General features: G+C 27.6%; 1 protein-coding gene across 1 annotated transcript; it reads right to left on the reverse strand.

Moving 5' to 3' along the window:
- Window positions 1–17,170: 17,170 nt before the first annotated feature.
- Window positions 17,171–18,508, reverse strand: LOC136082540 (uncharacterized). Its single transcript, XM_065801950.1, has one exon. The coding sequence runs from the start codon at window positions 18,506–18,508 to the stop codon at window positions 17,171–17,173; it is 1,338 nt and encodes a 445-aa protein (XP_065658022.1).
- Between the last annotated feature and the right edge of the window lie 364 nt (window positions 18,509–18,872).

Here is an 18,872-nt window from a genome sequence, read left to right on the forward strand (position 1 = left end):
TAAAATAAAGCAAAAAATTAAAAAAAAAGGTGGTTCTTTGATGGTATTGGGGTGTTTTATATAAAGTTTTTTTTTCTAAAACAGCCTCAAATTATATAAAATTAGAAAGATTTACCAAAAAAAATGCCTCTTAAATTTTCTTCTTCCTGAAGTAAAATATGAGTCTGTATGGAATAAGCAAAAGTGTTCCTAAAAATAAAAATTGCTAATGCAGTGTTGACCGTATTATTTTATCTCCTCTGTCAAATACTAATATTATTAATTTCAAATGACTAGGTTTTACAAATGAAACTTGTTTAAGAAGAAGTCTCAGTGTTGGCGCTTCAAACTCTTTATCTTAGTGTTGCACTTCTTTTGAGGCAATTGTTGTGGGATGTAAGTGATCAGGTTTCTTTCTTCTTCTGAGACAATTGTTGTGGGATGTAAGTGATCAGGTTATAACTTTTTATTCTGCTTAAGGTTTTGTGAAAGAAGTTTCTCTCTAAAATTGGTAACAAATTAACCGATAATTTTGAGTTATACACCGATAAGAATGATTTCTGTAGCATTCATAATGTATATTGGAACTAGCGAAGTGAAAAAAAATTTGCTGTTTTCCTACTTGTTGGTTCGTTGTAAATATACCCTATTTGTGTTTGCTACACCCCTTGATGACATCATGCCCTAACTTTAAAAAACGTGATAGTTTTGCCACATTGTCTGTTAAGCTAAGTCCCTGCACCAGTGTTCCGGACGTTTAATCAAGCAGGCATTGTTTTTATTTTGGCCATGTTACCAGTAAAGGTCACAAAAACCACGATTTTGCACGATAATAGTTCTTTATAGCTTCAAAAACTTTGTAATAATTTAAATGCCTAATTGTGAATTCCACAAACAACCATTAGTGATGCTTTTAATTTTCTACAGTCATGTTTTGGTGTTAGATTGTTGGTAATTTTTTTTTCTGCACTTTTACAATGTTTATTTGCAAACCTTCTTAAAATTTGCTGCTCTCTGATTTTTGAATAGTCTGATTAACGATATAGGACATCATCTTTATTTACAACTTTAACTTGTATTGAAGGTGCATAAGCAATCCCATCAGCTTCCATTCCATTTGTTGATAAAATTTGATAGAAATTATAAAAATTTTTTCACGGGCAAGATGGAAGTGGGTGTGTGGGCCCCACGTGACACCTACTCGCGCCGGCCCTGCTTACTGGGTGGTATCGCTACTTCAAATCCACACTCCAAAAATTGTCTTTTGCTAATTTCATTCTCCGTTGCAAATTTTTAATTTTTATTTCTGAAAAAGTTAGTGAAGTTTAAGTAAAGTGTAAGTTTTTAAAATATTAGAATTAATTTAAATGGTTTCGTTGGTAAAATATTTTGCTGTGGAAAGCGTATTTTTGCGTGCAGTACAGATGCGTAAAGTAGATAGGGTAGAGCTAAATTAGGTATATTTTTATACTAAAACCAATGAAGTTAAGTTATTTAATTAAATCATTCTTTGTCATCGACGGTATAAGTCTGTTAAAATAGTTAGTATAGTTGCAACCATTGGACACGTGATAAATGTGATAAATAGAATCTCAAGATTTGAGGTTCCAATTATGTTTGGAAGATAAAAATTTAGCAAAGCTAATAACGTTTCTAACTTACCTTCATTCAAATTTTGTTAAACCATTATTAACACTAATTACAAGTGTTAATAATGAATTACAATGTGTTAATAAAGTGTTTACAACACTAATTACAAGTGATGATCCAAAAAAGTTCATAAAAGTTTTAGAATATGACCCTCTAGTTTTACAAAAACAAATCAACCACACTGTGTTATTATTGGTATTTTGTCTATTGCTAAGAGACAGCACCAATACTTTTACGTTTGAGTCTTGTCAGAAGTCTGAACCCTATCCCACAAAAAAGCCTGAAACAACTGGGCCGCCTTGTTTTAATGTCAGGAAATCAAAAATAACTCGCTTGTTGGCATCTACAAATTATCTATGACAGAACACATATCAACAACATTTTGTATCATTAGCTAGCATCACCTTCATTTAAGAGCTGATGTTGATGACATGTGTTCTGTAAAAAAAAAAAAGACAAGAAAAGAAAAAGATAAACCATGGGCTACATGAGAGGTAAAATCAGTAGTAAAAAAAACGTTAAATTATGGTCCAATTAAATTGCTACATGCACTCAACGTTCAGGAGTATGGTATAGAATAATTTTTTAAGGATTGTCAAAAAATAAAGCTGTGTGTTGCAGCAAAATATATCCACGCATTTATAAAAATTAATCTACCAGAAATCTGTATCTACCGGTAATAATCCGGATTTGTGAAAAAAATTGCACTAGTTTTAAAGATGGTAGTAAGCTTCAACGTCAAATTACAGACCAAATTTACTGACACATGATCTTATAATGAAATTTTTCCCAACATAAAGTTTAACAACCAATGCTCAACACGGTTTTGTACCTAAGCGAGGATGTGTTAAATTTTCTGAAAGCACACTATTACAAAATATGCACCTAGGTTTCTCCACCAATGTGATTTATACAGATTTTACCAAGACAATTGATAAATCCCCTAATAGATTTTGTCTCACAAACTGCAATATTATTACATAAATGTTAGGAAATTGAAAGACACCATAATACATCATATTAAAGTTTATGCTGATGACTGTAAAAATATCGGAGTCATCAAGTTGCTTTAAATGCCATCTTCCTTCAAATTGACGTAGATAACACTGCTCACTGGTCACACAAGTGGCTAATGCTTTTTAACATCAATAACTGTAGAGTAATGCATGTTGGACGTATTAACAATAATTCAAAACACTCATACACAATCACACAGTAAGATAAAACCCACCGTGCACTTAAAGAATCTATAATTGAACAAGACCTCAGTATCATAGTTTTAAATAATTTAAAGATTAAACACCACATAAAAACTGCAATTTCAATTGCAAATTATTTGGTTACTCGTCTTAAAAAAGCTTTTCATAGCCGCAATCTAGCTATATTGCTTGAATATGGAAAATTTTGTACCTTGCATACATTTGCCTACACGAAGAGTATACAGTCCAGGTTGGGTTTTGTTATCTAAAAAAAAATTTGCAATCATAGAGAAAGTTCAAAGACGTATGACTAAAACCATATCATAGGAGAAACATCTACAAAACTTACATCCTTAGAAGAATACAGGACATGGGGTGAACTAATGCAACAATTTAAATTTGCCCACCACATTGATAAAGTCACTTTCATTTTGCTCTGACTTTATCAAATTTAACATCAAAACACAATCAATCAATAATCAAAGTTTACCTCAACTAGTCAAAGGATGCATTGATGCGAAAACAAAACTATTTTAACTTATTGTCTTGTTTACAGCTTACCTGTGCCAAGGTAGAAAAGACAAAATATTAACTAGAAAGTTAAAAAGTAATGTTTCTATATTCTTCAATATTAACTTGATAAGAAACGGATAATATTAATATATTGTAGTTATACTTATAATTTTGAAATAAAGTTTAATAATACCTAGATATGCCTTAGATAATTTTTAGTTGCATGCACATTTATTTTAGGTAAAAAATGCAAAATTTATTAGTTTTTTATTTACCAAAATGGCTTAAAAACCTACGTTTAAAAAGAATTGAACTTTTGCCAGATTTTTTTCTCTTTAATCCAATGCTCTCATCAAAGTATTCTAGAAAGAATTAGCATTCATGTCATAGAGAGTGATGACGTAGAATATACTATATAGAATATACTATATAGAATATACTATATAGAATATACTAAATAGAATATACTATATAGAATATACTATAGAGAGTGATGATGTAGAATATACTGTATAGAATATACTATATAGACGTAGAATATACTATATAGAATATATATAGTGTTTAACAAGTAAATTCGCGCAAAATCTTTACTAAATTTAATCTAATGAATAACTCATCCGTTTACGAAGATATTATATTGCTAGTGGGAGAAGAATTAGTTTTGTTTACAACATACCAGATAATTATAAAATCGTGAGTAATTAAGCATCGAATAATTAAGTTAAGTTACAAACCATATGATTATATATATAAAGTATAGAAAACCATCTAATAATTAGAAATTAAAGTTTGAAATAATTTTTAAATCCTGGAGCAATACAATATGCAATAGTTTAATACAGCAATATAAGGTAAATGATTGGTTTAGGGCAAATAAATAGTAATAAAATGTTATAAAAATAAAGTATACATACAAACTTTCATACAAACTATTTCATCAACTAAATGATCCCTTAAGTTACCAAGTTTAATTGTAAATCATAAAAAAATTAAACTATTAAATTTTTAGGAACACTTGTCGACAAACATATAATTTGGTTTCCCCGTATTAAATATGCACAATCAAAAGTTAGTAGATAGATTGGTCTTACATTGATGTAACATGTTCATCCTTACGTGTACACACTTAGGCTAAAATTAATATACGTTTTTTTAATTCATTTTTTGGTTAATAATGCTAATATTAAATGGGCTAGCTAATATTACATGGGCAACATTATGCTAATATTACATGGGCTAGTTTAAATTACATGCGCAACAACCTAAAAAACATAAAAATATACTTAGTGTGCAAAAAAATGGATTTAGAATTATTTCAGGAAAAAAGAAGAGCGCTTACTGAACCCCTAATGAGAGTTATAAATAATGATAAATGTTTATAAAATAAATATTTACCAACACCTGATTTTCATATAAATATATAAACAACCTTACTCACAGAGGCGTTTTTACAGGAAGGGGGTGGTACTCCCTCCCCCCCTCCTTACAGTGGGTCAGAATGGCCAATTTTGATACAAAATTAATAGTGCTACATTCACTATATTTGGCATGAGTACCAATATAAGGTTTGAGCATCTTATGAATGCGTTATTTTTTGCAGCACTATGATGAGTCAATTAAATCAGATATGCAGTATGGGCTTTGCCATCTACCATAGTAATTTCAATTTTATGATCAACATCAATAGACTTGCTATTAAGTAGGATATAGCTTGTTTTAGTTAGCTGTTTGATTTCATTTTTTAATGTAAATTCCTCACTACGAAGAAGGTCTACAGTTTCCTCTTCAAATTTAAATCGCAAAGGCGGACAGTACAAAGTAGATTATGGTTTAGAATTTCTCCAAAGAATAATCTTTTTATCATTGATGATAGATGAGAGTTCTAAAGGCACAGAGGATGTAATAAACAGAAACTTCTCACTCTTCAGATTCCTAGTACACTCATCATCATTATAAGCTTGTTTTTAAATACTATGCCCACTTGAGTCATCAAAACCAGCTTTATATATTAGAGTTACTCTACTATACTCATTTGCATTTACAACACCAGTCTGTGTCTCCAAAAGCCTTGTTGTAGTGTGATCCAGTAGATCTTGAAGTGGAACACTAGCAGTAGAGTCAGTTACACAAATATTTTTAGTATAGCACCGAATTTTTGCCACTCTAACATTATCATATGCTGGGTAAAGATTGCATTCCGTTTCATCAGTTTTGTTTTTCATCAGTTAATAAGATGCCTTTATCAAATTACAATCTAAAATAAGGGCTAAAGCTTCATCAGTACACATATAAGATGGGAATATAGTATCCACTAACAAATTCTCTGCTAATTCAGCTTTTTTAGGCTCATTATTTTACACACAAATTTGAATTTAGTTGCAAATAATAGTTGGATAGCTGAGTATTGATCTATTTCAGCAACTTTTCTATACTTAGATCTCAAAGAGGACTCATCAAGATTTAAATTAGGCCTACCAAGAGGAGTGGTAGCAATTTTTGGAGTAGCAGGTGGAACATATGCAGAAGATATAAAGTCAGAATCACACCATTTTGCATACTTTTTCTCAAATACTGCAGCTTTGCGGCTAATATCATTCCAACGAGACTTCAAGTTCTTTAAGAATGCAATATATTTGTTTCTAATAATTTCAGAATCATCTAAGTCGAAATTGACAACTAATTGATCATAAATTGTTAGATATTGTATAGACATATTGTTGGATCTAATACAATTGTATATATAATGGTACTTAATTGTTATATTATTTATTCTAAAAATAGAAAAGTTATCTATATATGTATATACATATATATATATATATATATATATATGTATATATATATATATATATATATATATATATATATATATATATATATATATATATATATATATATATATATATATATATATATATATGTATATACATATATAGATAACTTTTCTATTTTTAGAATAAATATTATTATTATTAGAATAAATATTATTATTATTAGAAATAATGCAACAAAAATGGCAATTGATTGCCAATATATAGATTAAAACTACAATTCAAATTTGTAGTAACATAAATTACCTAACATTAAATGGCAAAACATATAAAAAAATATTTTTTTAAACTTTTTTAGGAAAGCGCTTGACCGCCTAAAATATTGTTCAGGGTGACAACTTAAGGTTAAAAATCTTTAATGAAGGTGCATTTTCTGATTAACAATTTTTATGTTTTTATGTAAATTATTATGTTAAGTTCATTGAATAGTAGTTTTTTATATAAAAATTGAATAAAAATACTTTTGACTTTTTGCACACCATCGCCCACAGTGATTCGGTACTTTTTAAGGATTTACTACCCCCTCTCCCCAAACCCAACCCTCATTTTATTTGTAAAGTCGCCTCTGCTCTGCTTACTCTATCTAATTTTATTAATATAAATTAATAAGAGGTTAAAAAATGATGAAAATTTATGGAATAAATAATAATCAATATTAATAATTCCTATAAATATAAAAATATACTCATCCAGCTAATTTTACTTATTAATTTGATAAAAATCTATACAAAAAGTATTTGTCAAGAACAAATTAATAGAATTTTTATAAATTATCCAAAAAATAAATATAGAGTATTCAATAACATTTCGATATAGTTATGGAATATAGTTCAGATTACAAATACAGCTAAGAATAATACATAAAGAATATAGTTATGGAATTATTTCAAAAAAGATGATGCAAGTATTACAAAGTTTCTAACAAAAAAATATGTTTCAAATTTAAGAGATAATAATTAAAAAGAATTTGTGAAATTTTTTAAACAAATTTACTTATTAAACTTAATAGGAACTACATTTTTTTTATTTATTAACTTTTAAATTTTAAATTATCTAGTATTTAAATGTGGAAAGTATTTTAGATTTGTTGAAATATTTATTCCTATATTCTTAATTAATATTATAATTGAAATTGTATACAACTTTCATTTTAATAATATTAGTACTTTTTTTTACCAGATTACTCATATGCTTTGAGAAACATTTTTAAATTCATATAAAATTCATTTAAAGTTTTGTCAGGATTTTATTTTATTAAAAGGAAAACTTTTAAAACTTTTTTTAATGACACAATTATAAACCCCAGTTTTTGACAAAAAGATGTCGAAACTCGGGATAACTGGGGTATTTATTTGGTCATTTTGGTCCTCATAGAAAAGACAGCCGATCTTAAATCTGATCTCTCTTCGGCGATTGTTTAGGAATGCAAACTTTTTTATTTACTGCTAACAGTTTTCGCACACGGTTGATACTCCTATATTGATGAATGGCAACAGCCTTAGTGATTCGTCTAACTTAAGTGTTCTTGAACTATTTCTCAATACTGATCTCTCATGGAAACCATATATACAATTTGCCGCAAAGTTAACATTTGATGACGTTTTGTCACTTTGATGTGCTCCATATAAATAAGCTGTGCTTTAGCTTCTAAATCTCCCTAACAAAGAAACTTACAAACTTTAACAAATAACTTTTTTTTTTAGCAATCAAAATACCAATAATGATAATTGATAATTTGAAAATGAAGTTCTACTGATGAAAATCGTTTACAGTTATTTGAAGTTAATTTAAGCTAAATAAATTAAGTTTTAAACCTAGATAAATCAGCGATTTAAACCTCGCAAGTGTTTTGGTAATCGAATGCACTCCAGTAGAAAAAAACTTGATTTACATTTGTAACTTTAATTAGAAGTTTTATATGTCATTTTGTTGTCTTTCTCATAGTTACTTTCTTTTTCATGTGACTCTCACACTAAACAGTATTTTAAGAGAAACAGATGTGACCAATATAAGCAAGAAGTAGTATAGGGCCGAAAATTAAATTTTGTGTATTTTTGCAACTACTATCCTAAAGTCTAATTAAAGTGTAACAGCATTTTGAAATAAATTAAACTAATATATTATAGGGTTAGGACCATTCGAATAATTATGAACGGCTGCTATGCACTGCCGTTCATAATTATTCGAGTCGTCGTACTTTTCAAAAATAAGATATATTTTTACTTACTATTGGGAGAGAAACTGTAAGCAAAGTCTACCTGAATTATATGTTATCTTGCTTTTTATTTGGTTTACAAAAAAATTAATATAAGTCTGATTAGATAAATTTCTACTTAACATTTATCCATTTTGTCGAAGTCAATTTTATGCCACTAACTAATAAGTTTTGTTTTCCACATCTTATGCATCATTTGGCATTAGTTTTTTAAATTAATTTTAATTCCTCCCATAAAAATCCGATAGTAGAGAAATCTTGTGATTGGGGAAGCTTAACCATTTTATGTAATATTCTATCGTTCTCAAACTCAGTCAAATAACTTAAACAAATTTTTTGAAAAATATGTTTTTGATTTAAGCTTCAAGTTCATTTTCTATTGAAAAAATGAATAGCTTCTCATTTACCCATCCTATTACCGAAGGTGAAATGTATAAGGTGAAGGGTGCATGCATAAAGTGTAGCATAAATTTTCCAGATGTACAAGTCAACTACTTTTTTCATTACTCCCTCTAGTTTCACAAAGTCACCTCTGGCATTCTAACTAAAACTGCCCCACACCTTAACACTACACTACTAATAGTGCAAAAACAAACATAAAAAATAGTTAAATAAAAAAAAGCATTTTTTTTAAAAAGCTAATGCTATTCGAATAATTATGAACGGTAGTGTATAACATATGATATGCCTCGCGGTTAGATGGCTACATAAACTGAAACTTTTTACTTCGTATTTAGTTTGATAATTGTTTTTTCATTTTCTGTGACCTTTAATTACACTATCATAGTAGAATTTTAATTTTGGCCGTCCTTGCATTCTCTTCAATGATTCATCGCCGAAATTAAATTTAAACTTTTAGATTTTTTTGGACATTTTGCAGCAGCATTTGCTTCGTATTTATGAGTGAATTTTTTTAGCGTCAACGAACATTTCACAGTCGGCATGAGACGTAAAAAAGACGTCTTTTAAACGTCTTTTTTAGGTCCCGTGCCCACTGGAATAATTGCACTTTTAAAATCATAGAATGTATTGTTTTTCTAAAATTATTATACTTTCAATGAAATCATACTTGTTACTTACAAACATCATATAATTAAAGCATAGGCATAACATTACTTAAAAGAAAAAATAACTAAAAATAAACAAAGTACATTAAGTTTCTTTTTTTAAATATAATTCAGTAAACTTCAAAAAAATTTTATTTGGCACCGGTTAGTCATTTAAATTCAAACCAGTTTAAAAGAAGATATCTACATGTGTTAACAAACGACGTAAATCTTTTTGCTTTCACCTATCTTCTTTAGTAGTTGGCGTAGTCTCCAAAATGTTTTTGAGATATTAATGTCAATTAGGAAGCAGAAATCATTGGTGGTTGTCTCCAGAAGAAATTTCGGAGGCAAAACAATTTCGAAGCCGCCTCCAAAGTCTTCTTTCTCCGTCTTATAAATTAGAGTCGGAAGTTTTGCTCCCCGCCGTTGAAATTAATGAAAAACATTTTCACGCTTGTTTTTAAGCAGTTTGTAAATCATTTAATAGCTAATGTAAAAGATTTGACACCAAATTTGCGTTTTATATGATTTATTGCTAAAAATTTGAGCATTTAATAAAAAATAGTAATTTTGTCAGAGTGGTTGTTATTCGAATAAATGTAAATAAAATTGAATAAAATTAAATTTTATTCAAATTTATTTACATTTATAAAATTTACAAAATAAAAAAAAAATTATTTTTATAACCAACAAACATTATTTTTAAAATCTCTATGAAAATACGCTTCTATCGAGACCCAGGATGACCTTCTTTTGAATAATTTTTTTCTGACAATACTAGGAATTTTACTCCAAATACTAAACATTTGAGCCCAAATATCTTTACAACTTGACTTGTTCGTGAAAATGAATTGCTTATTTAAAATCAAAATAAGAAATACTCAGCAAAAAATGTATTGTCTGCTTGACAAAAAAAAATTTTCTGTGTTTCTAGTTTCATATTTAAAACGAATTTCTAAAACATTGGAAATTTCATTTTTGGGCGAAAAAACCATTTTGACAAAAGTTTATGATAAATAAATTGTCAATTTATAATCATAATGTGATATTTTGTTGCCCATTCCTCATGCTAAAACTTTAATTTTACGACCATAACATTAAATTTTTGCTTAAGTCATAAAAGATTCCAAAAAAAAAAAAAATGAAAAATACAACATCCTTTAATATTTATTAGGATTTGATAAAACCAATTTTATTTGATGTCGGCTTGAATTCAATTTTTTCAATATTAAAAACTTTTAGTAACACTAAACTTGTTTTTAAGAAATATTTTTGCAACGTAATTGAAAATGAGTAAACGCGCTTTAGTTAAGCCAAATAATATTCTATGGATATTTTTTTACCTATATAAATTCAGGTGCAGCATGAGATTTTCACTACTAGGTTTTTACCTAATAATAAATTTTTACTCTCGAGTAGAAAAAATGTTGTTCACTTGTAAAAACCTTGTATTAAATTTTTACTGTCATGAGATTTTTACTCCCAACGTAAATTTGTATTTTACGACCACGTTGTATTTTGTCAATTCTAATTGACTCAATACACAAACTAATCACAAAAGAGATTTTTATAATCCGGTTGAAACAATCTTTAAATTCTTTAAAAGTGTTGACTAAATTTTTTTTTCGACTATTGATTTTTGTTTTTATGTTAAGATTTTTCTGTTTTAAATATAAAATTACTTGGAATAAAAATATTTATGCGTTTACTGCATAAATCTATTGTATTACCATTGCAGATTTTGTCGATGCATTCACAGTGTCTTTTTCTGACAAAGAAAACAATCTCTCTACTCTACCGATTGTAGCTGGTCCATTTGCACCTTCTACCGTATTCTCTCAACATGAATATTTAGATAAGTATTTTGAAAATTGTCGTGAATTTATGATTGTCGTCATTGTGGACTCGAATGATGGTAATCATAAATTGAAATCATGCAGTAATCCATGAAAGTTTCTTTTGTTTTTATTTTATTTATTTATTTTTAATTTAGATGCCCCAAGGAGTCCTTACACAGAGCAACGCGGATGAGCATTTAATTGGAAGTTGACGCCTCCTTCCTAACCGACGTCGCAAAACTTGCCCAGAGCCACCTCTGGGCAAGTTTTGCGACGTCGGTTTGAACCAAGGATCCTTTGTTTCTGAGGCAAGTGCGCTACCACTGCGCCACGGCTGCTATAAACCTTTTATACATCTAAAGAAATCTCTTTCTAGAGTTATAAATTCTCTTTCATAGATCATTTTTTCAACATTTGCAAAGTACTTGATCCTACGTTTGGCCTAGACAAAACGCAGCTTTGTCAAACCTTTCTCCTCTTCTAAGACGTTTTCCAATTTTTTCGTTTTTTTTGTTTTTGAGTTTCGTTTGTTTATTTCGCCATTTAATAATTTTTACAATTTAAAAGTTTATAAATAAAAACACTAACGGGGCAAGTGGAAGACATTATTTCCTATCACGGAACCCCAATCGTACGTATTTACAATAACCGCATAATATATTTATACTTTACAAACTGTTTATTGATAATTATAAATGTAAAAATAAATAACAATTAGTTTAAGAAATACTTCGAGAAAAATATTCATGTTAAGAGTAATAATCAAGTAAACAAGAAAAACTGAATGAAAGTAATAAAGAAAAACAAAAAATAAATTAATTAATTAAAGAGCACGTATTTACAAGAGCCACACTATATACGTATATTATACAAAGTATTTATTGAAAAATATGAATATAAAATATATAACAATTTGTAATAAAGTAATATTTAAATAAAGAACGAAAAATTAAAAATAAAAGAGTGCTTAATTTACAAAAAGCGTAATATTTATGTATATTTTAAAACCAATTTGAATTAAAATAAAATAAATAAAAATTCATTAATAGTATATTATTCATTAATAAAAAAGAATAATATTCAAAAACTCAGTAAATGTTAAAATCCATAAGTAATAACACCTGTTTCGATTCATTTTTAAACTGTCGTATACTAACTTTTTTCGTATTTGCAATGTTAAGAAACTTTTTCCACATATAAGGTCCACGATATTGAATTGAATATGTGATTTGTTTTGAATTATATTTAGGGACAATGTAGTCATTATCTGAAAATTGTGTCAGGTATTCATGCACTACTTTTTCAAAATAAGACTAAAATATTTTAGGAAATAGTCCCATTTTTATTTTATACATGAACATTAAAAGTTGATGTAAGTTGATTTTATAAAAGTTTAATGCGCCTAGTATACGCAGAAGAGGCTCGCATGGTACAATTTTATCAGCTCCAAATAATAATCTGCACGCATGTTTTTGTTTACTGTACAATTTTTTTAATTTTGTTTAATTTATTTTAAAACTTTTAATTTTGCACGGTTTATAAATTAAAAAAATGCAGAGCACTTTCGCCTGGCTGCAGTCTGAGTGGACGAATCACATTTTTTCAGAAACAAAAGCATTAGGAGTAGAAATCAAGTCTGCTTTAAAGGCAATGACGGCTGAACTTTTTTCAATCAATATTCCAAAACAATTCCGTCGAGACAAGTTTTGATTTGCAGAAATTTTTTAAATCACGAAACAATCTGCGTTGACCTTCTATTTTCTTAATGCTACAGAGCTTAGTCAGCTAAAACTCATAAAGACCGATAAAAGAAATCACTTAGCAGATAAAAAAAATTTCGAGTCTGTTGCAAATGAAACTTAAGGTTAAAGAAAAAAATTCCACTGATCACGACTGAATTGGCCTAGAACTTTTTAAAAAGTGTTTTGAAAGTCAAATCAAGTGCTAGGGTATAATCTTTAATGATTTTTACGCGTTTTTAAGAGATTGCTTTATGTTTAAACTTTTACCCCAGAAATATTTGAAATATTTTATAATTTGAGTTAGGTATTATATTCTACTTTTAGGATGTATATTTTGTTTTAAAATTAAAATTTTTTTCTGTGTTTCCGAAAAAATAGTAAGATTTTTGGCATGATTTTAAGCAAAGAGTTTTATTTTATTTTTTGTAAAATTTTTTATTTTGATTTTTAGGATCTTATAATATGATAAACTTGAAATTCAGGTTAAATTAAGTGAAACTTTGTGATTTCCATTTTTTAAGTGTGGAAACAATGGTCTTTTAAATGGTTTTTAATATGGTTTAAGTTGAAACGGCTTTTATAATAGCATTATTTTAGGTCTGATGACGGTCTAAGCTATTCAGTTCAAAATATAACAAATAGATTAATACTCTCATTTGCCAATTAAATGGGGGAATCTTATAAAATGAGATCGTCAGAATTAAAAAAAAAGTAAACAATAAAAACAACAAACTTTTGACGATAAAATTTTATCAACATTTTGAATGGTTACAGCAAATAAAACTAATTTTAAATAAAGTTAATCAGAAGCAATTCTGAAATAAAGATGGTGTAGCTCCTAGGATGTCACTTTAGTCAGCCTCATGAGGTAGTATTACCATTTTTCCTAAAATTGTTGTTGATAAAAAGTTATACTTATTTATCAATTTTATATTTTAAAGTTTCACAGAATAAGTTAATATCAAATTAATCCATACATTTTTAAGATTTTGAAGTTTGTGAAACCTTTAGTATGGTTACACTTGCCACGCTTTGATACACATTGCAATGACGAAAAATACACGCTATCTAGGTCATACAGCTTACATTATCGTGGTCGCAGTGCATGTAGGGTAGAGCAGGGCATATAGGAACACTTAAGAAATAAATGCTAGTTGCAGATAAACCAATCATAGTTAACACTGTTTTTTATAAATTTTCTCATATCATTTCTCATCATCAAAAACTCATTGATATAAGAAAACGAAAAAATAAAAAGCAATATCTAAAAATAAACTACGACGACCAATGTAACAAAACTTTAGACTAGCAAAATTTTTAGATTTTGCAAACGGGGAAAACGGGGCAAATTTCACGCTCATGCACAAATTAGCAATAGTTCAAGATCGTTTGTCGTTGTATCGCTTAAGAAAATAGGCAAATTTTGCTTTTCGCAAACTTACGGATGCATTATGGTTCTTTTAATGCATTTTGGTATTTCATACATTAAACTTTTTTTACAATAATGAGACACAATAGTTTAAAATATTTTTTCGAATAAAAAATTTATTGTAAGATAAAAGGCTTCAGGTATAACTGTCCCGTTATGCCCCACTGTGCCGATATGCCATCTTTACCCTACTGCAGTCAATGTATTTACTGTATACATTGGCTCACGTAAACGAGGATAGGTGCAGTAAAGTAAATTTATATCGACGGGTGTATAATACAAATAATGCCTGAAGGCGGCTTATAGGTTGGAAACGTAAAAAAAGAAGCGTCGCTGAATCAATTAAAATTTTTTTAAACATAATACTTAATTTAAACCTTTTAAGAACGTTTCAAAAATTTAACCATTTTAGATTTTTAAAAGATAAGAAGCAGAAGCCACGGGAGTGTTTTTCACAACTTTGGGGAAAAAAAACTCCCTTGGACTAACGGCAATAGGGAGGTGGAAGCCAAATGATGTAATGATGACAATTTCTAGAAACTTTTTTTTTTTTTTTTTTTTTTTTTTAATTTTATTTTGCCGTATAATTTTGCCGTATATTTACAATGAGATAAACCGTTTACATATATAATAAATGGCCGGAGCATGAAGAAGACATACTGTCTTATCACCGAGCCCCGTTAACATTGAAGCCGTCAGTTAATATTACAATTTAAAAACTTTAAACATAAAAGTATATATATATATATATATATATATATATATATATATATATATATATATATATATATATATATATATATATATATATTTCTACAAAGATATTATAAAACTTATAATAAGATATTAAAATATTAAAGATATTAAAAAGCTTTTTAAACTAGCAAACAAAAACAAAAATTAACCTACTAATTACTCTTTAATATTATATTTAATATTCTAAACAATAGTCTGCTATTGTAAATGTATTTCTTATCTTATAAGTTTTGAATTTACAAACGATTTTTTTAAGTTTTATTATTTGAAATACTAATTACTAAAAATATTGTAAAATTTTATAATTTCAATTTTTATTAAAAAAAGTTATTGTAAATTCTTTTTGTAATATTAATACTTCTATATCATCTTATTTTACTAATCAGTTCTTAAATATAAATACTCTTTGAATTACTAAATATTTTAAACGTTATATATTTTATTTTTTGCATTTTGTTAAAACATTTTATTTGATGAATATGCATTTTTTTTTTTTTTTTGGGGGGGGGGGGGCTTAATGATAAGATGAATTTTGTCTTCTTCAAGCCCCAGTCATATAAATATTTGTTTTTATAAATTACGAGTGTAAATTATTTTCAATCGGCAAATACAATACTAAAAAAAAAAAAAAAAAAAAAAAAAAAAATAGCATAAGTTTTCAATAACAACAAATTTAAATGAAAAATAAAAGTCATAAGATCAAAAAAAAAATAAGTTATGACTTTTTCACAAAAAAAACAAACAAAAAAAAGTAGATGAAAACCTATTCAGTTTATATATATATTTTTATTATTTTATAATCAAATTTTAAAATAAATATTTTAGATCGAAATTTTTTCCTAATAAGAAACGTTTACATACTATTTTGAATTGTTCAAAAGATATGTTTTGAAGAATGTTATTTTTATTAATTTTTTAAAAAAATTCATTCCATAGAAATGCTCCACGATATTGAATTTGGAATGAACTGAGTTTGAAATAAAATCTTGGAACTACAAAATTATCATTTGAAAAATTTGTGGGGTACTTATGAGAAATTTTAGTAAAGTAAGAGTGAAATATATTAAGCGACAAACCATGTTTAGATTTAAACATGAACAGCATAACTTGATATATGTTAAGTTTATAAACATTGAGTGCATTAAGTTCCATTAAAAAAGGCTCTCCATGAGCAGTTCTCTTAACGCCAAAAATAATTTTGCATGCAATTTTTTGTTTACTATAAATTTTTTTAAGCTTTCCATAGTTGCTACTTACCCATGCAATATTGCAATAGGATAGATAACTATGGATAAATGAAAAATATATAATTTTTAAAGACTTGATATTAAGAAATGGTTTAACTCTATATAAAACAGAAATAGTTTTGGAAATTTTATTTTCAATAGATTTAATATGAGATTTCCATGATATATTTTCATCTAATATTATTCCCAGGAAGTTTACATTTGATTCTCTTTTAATTACTGAATTATTCATAAAGAGATTGGGTAATTTTAGAGGGAGGTGATCACTCTTACTAGGTTTATGAAACAACAAAAATTTAGTTTTCAGTACATTTAATGAAAGTTTATTACAAATAATCAAATCATTAACTTTTATTAGTTCTTCATTAAATATTTTAAAAAGATCTTTTATATTTTTATTTGAGTAAAAAAGATTAGAGTCGCCAGCAAACAAAACAAGATTTAAAGTCTTTGAAGCTAAATATAAATCGTTAATGTACAACAAGAATAATAGTGGTCCTAGGATGGATCCCTGGGGAACACCACAAGTTATAAATTTGTTTCCTGTTTCATTTTCTTTATACACTATGTATTGTTTCCTGTTTGACAGGTAATTTTTAAACCAGAGTAGGTTATTGTTTAATACTCCATAGAGTTCTAGTTTTTCTATAAGTATGTCATGGTCAACTGTGTCAAATGCTTTTGACAAATCAATAAAAACTCCTAGTGTATAACAATCATTATTGAACCCATCGGATATATAATTTATTAAATCGATTACTGCATGATCCGTTGAATGTTTTTTTTTTGAATCCAAATTGTTTGTTATACAGTATTTTGTTTTTGGTTAAATAGTTATTAAGCATATCATACATAGTACGTTCTAACAATTTTGAAAAGCATGGTAAGACAGAAATAGGTCTATAATTTGACATAATTGTGTTATCGCCAGTCTTAAAAATAGGTGATATTTTAGCAATTTTTAATTTCTCCGGTACAATACCGGATTGTATTGAAAGGTTAAAAATATGAAACAAAGATGGTTCTATGATATCGAAGATTGCTTTAACTACGTTCACGCTAATTTGATCAATGCCAGCGGATTTATTATTTTTCAGACTATTGTACGCATTGCGCACCTCAGTTATATTTAAACTAACTTCTTTGATAGATATATTGGTTGGTTTTATATAGGATTTAAAATTTGTGGTGTTTTTTGGGATTTTACTTGCTAAATTTGGGCCAACTTCAAGGAAATAGTCGTTGAGCTTTTCAACGATGGTTTCTTTATTACTGATCATTTCCCCATCAATTATGAGTTTTTGTGGCAAATTATTGCTAGAACATCTTTTTTTACCAATTATCTGGTTAATAGAACATCTTTTTTTAACAATCTGGTTTCCTTCTGTTTTTTTTAGCATCTTAGCATAATAATTTCTTTTAGAGTGTTTCTTTGTTTTTTCAAATAAACTTTTATAATTTTTGTAATTTATTTCATTTGTGAATGATTTATGTTTTAGATATTTTTCATAAAGTTTTTGTTTTCTCTTAAATGATTTAAGTAAACCTTTGGTCATCCAAGGGCTTAAAAGTGATTTTGAATTTATAACTATTTTTTTTAGTGGAAATGCCAAATCGTAATATTTACAAAACTGCGCCAAAAAAAGATCATACGCCTTATTTGCCTCTTGTGATTGTAATATAAGGTCCCAATCAATTTTTTCTGATAAGAGATTTCGAAAGTGCAACAAGGAGTTTTCATTGATCTGTCGCATTTGGATTGTAGATTTTAAAGCAGAATAATTATCAGTTATATTATTTGTAATTAAGAATATTGGGAAATGATCTGTTATGTCAGTTTTGATTATACCAGATTCTAGGAGGCAATTATAAATATTATTAGTAAATATATTATCCAGTAATGTTGATGAAGTGTTAGTTATTCTGATTGATTTGCTTATTGTTGGAATTATATCATGTTGAATTAAGGTATTTAAAAAATATTGAACATTTACATTTGAAGAATGATTTAACAAGTTTGTATTGTAACGTTCTATATTAAAAACAGGGAGCCTCATAAGCTCACTGATGTAATATTTGAGTGTGTGAGAACGAGTGTGTGAGAATGAGTAAAGCAGGCTAAGGAACTCAGGCAGACTAAGTAAGTTACGTAAGGTTAACTAAGGTTAAGTAAGTAAGTAAGTAAGATAACGGCGGCTTTAAAAAAAAAAGAAACAATATAAAAGTAACATAAACAAGTAGGCCTACTAAGAAAAAATAAAGACAGAATAAGTAGGTAAGACTGTAAGACTGTATATTTTTTATTATATCCTTAAAAATAAAAAGATGTATAAAAATACAAGTTAAAAAAATATACAAGTCTTTTTTTAAAAGTTTTACATTATGCGTTTAGACGACGTTGATTTTACAGATGTTAAACGA

Source organism: Hydra vulgaris, chromosome 07 (genome assembly GCF_038396675.1).
Source record: "Hydra vulgaris chromosome 07, alternate assembly HydraT2T_AEP".
Classification (NCBI taxonomy): Eukaryota; Metazoa; Cnidaria; class Hydrozoa; order Anthoathecata; family Hydridae; genus Hydra; species Hydra vulgaris.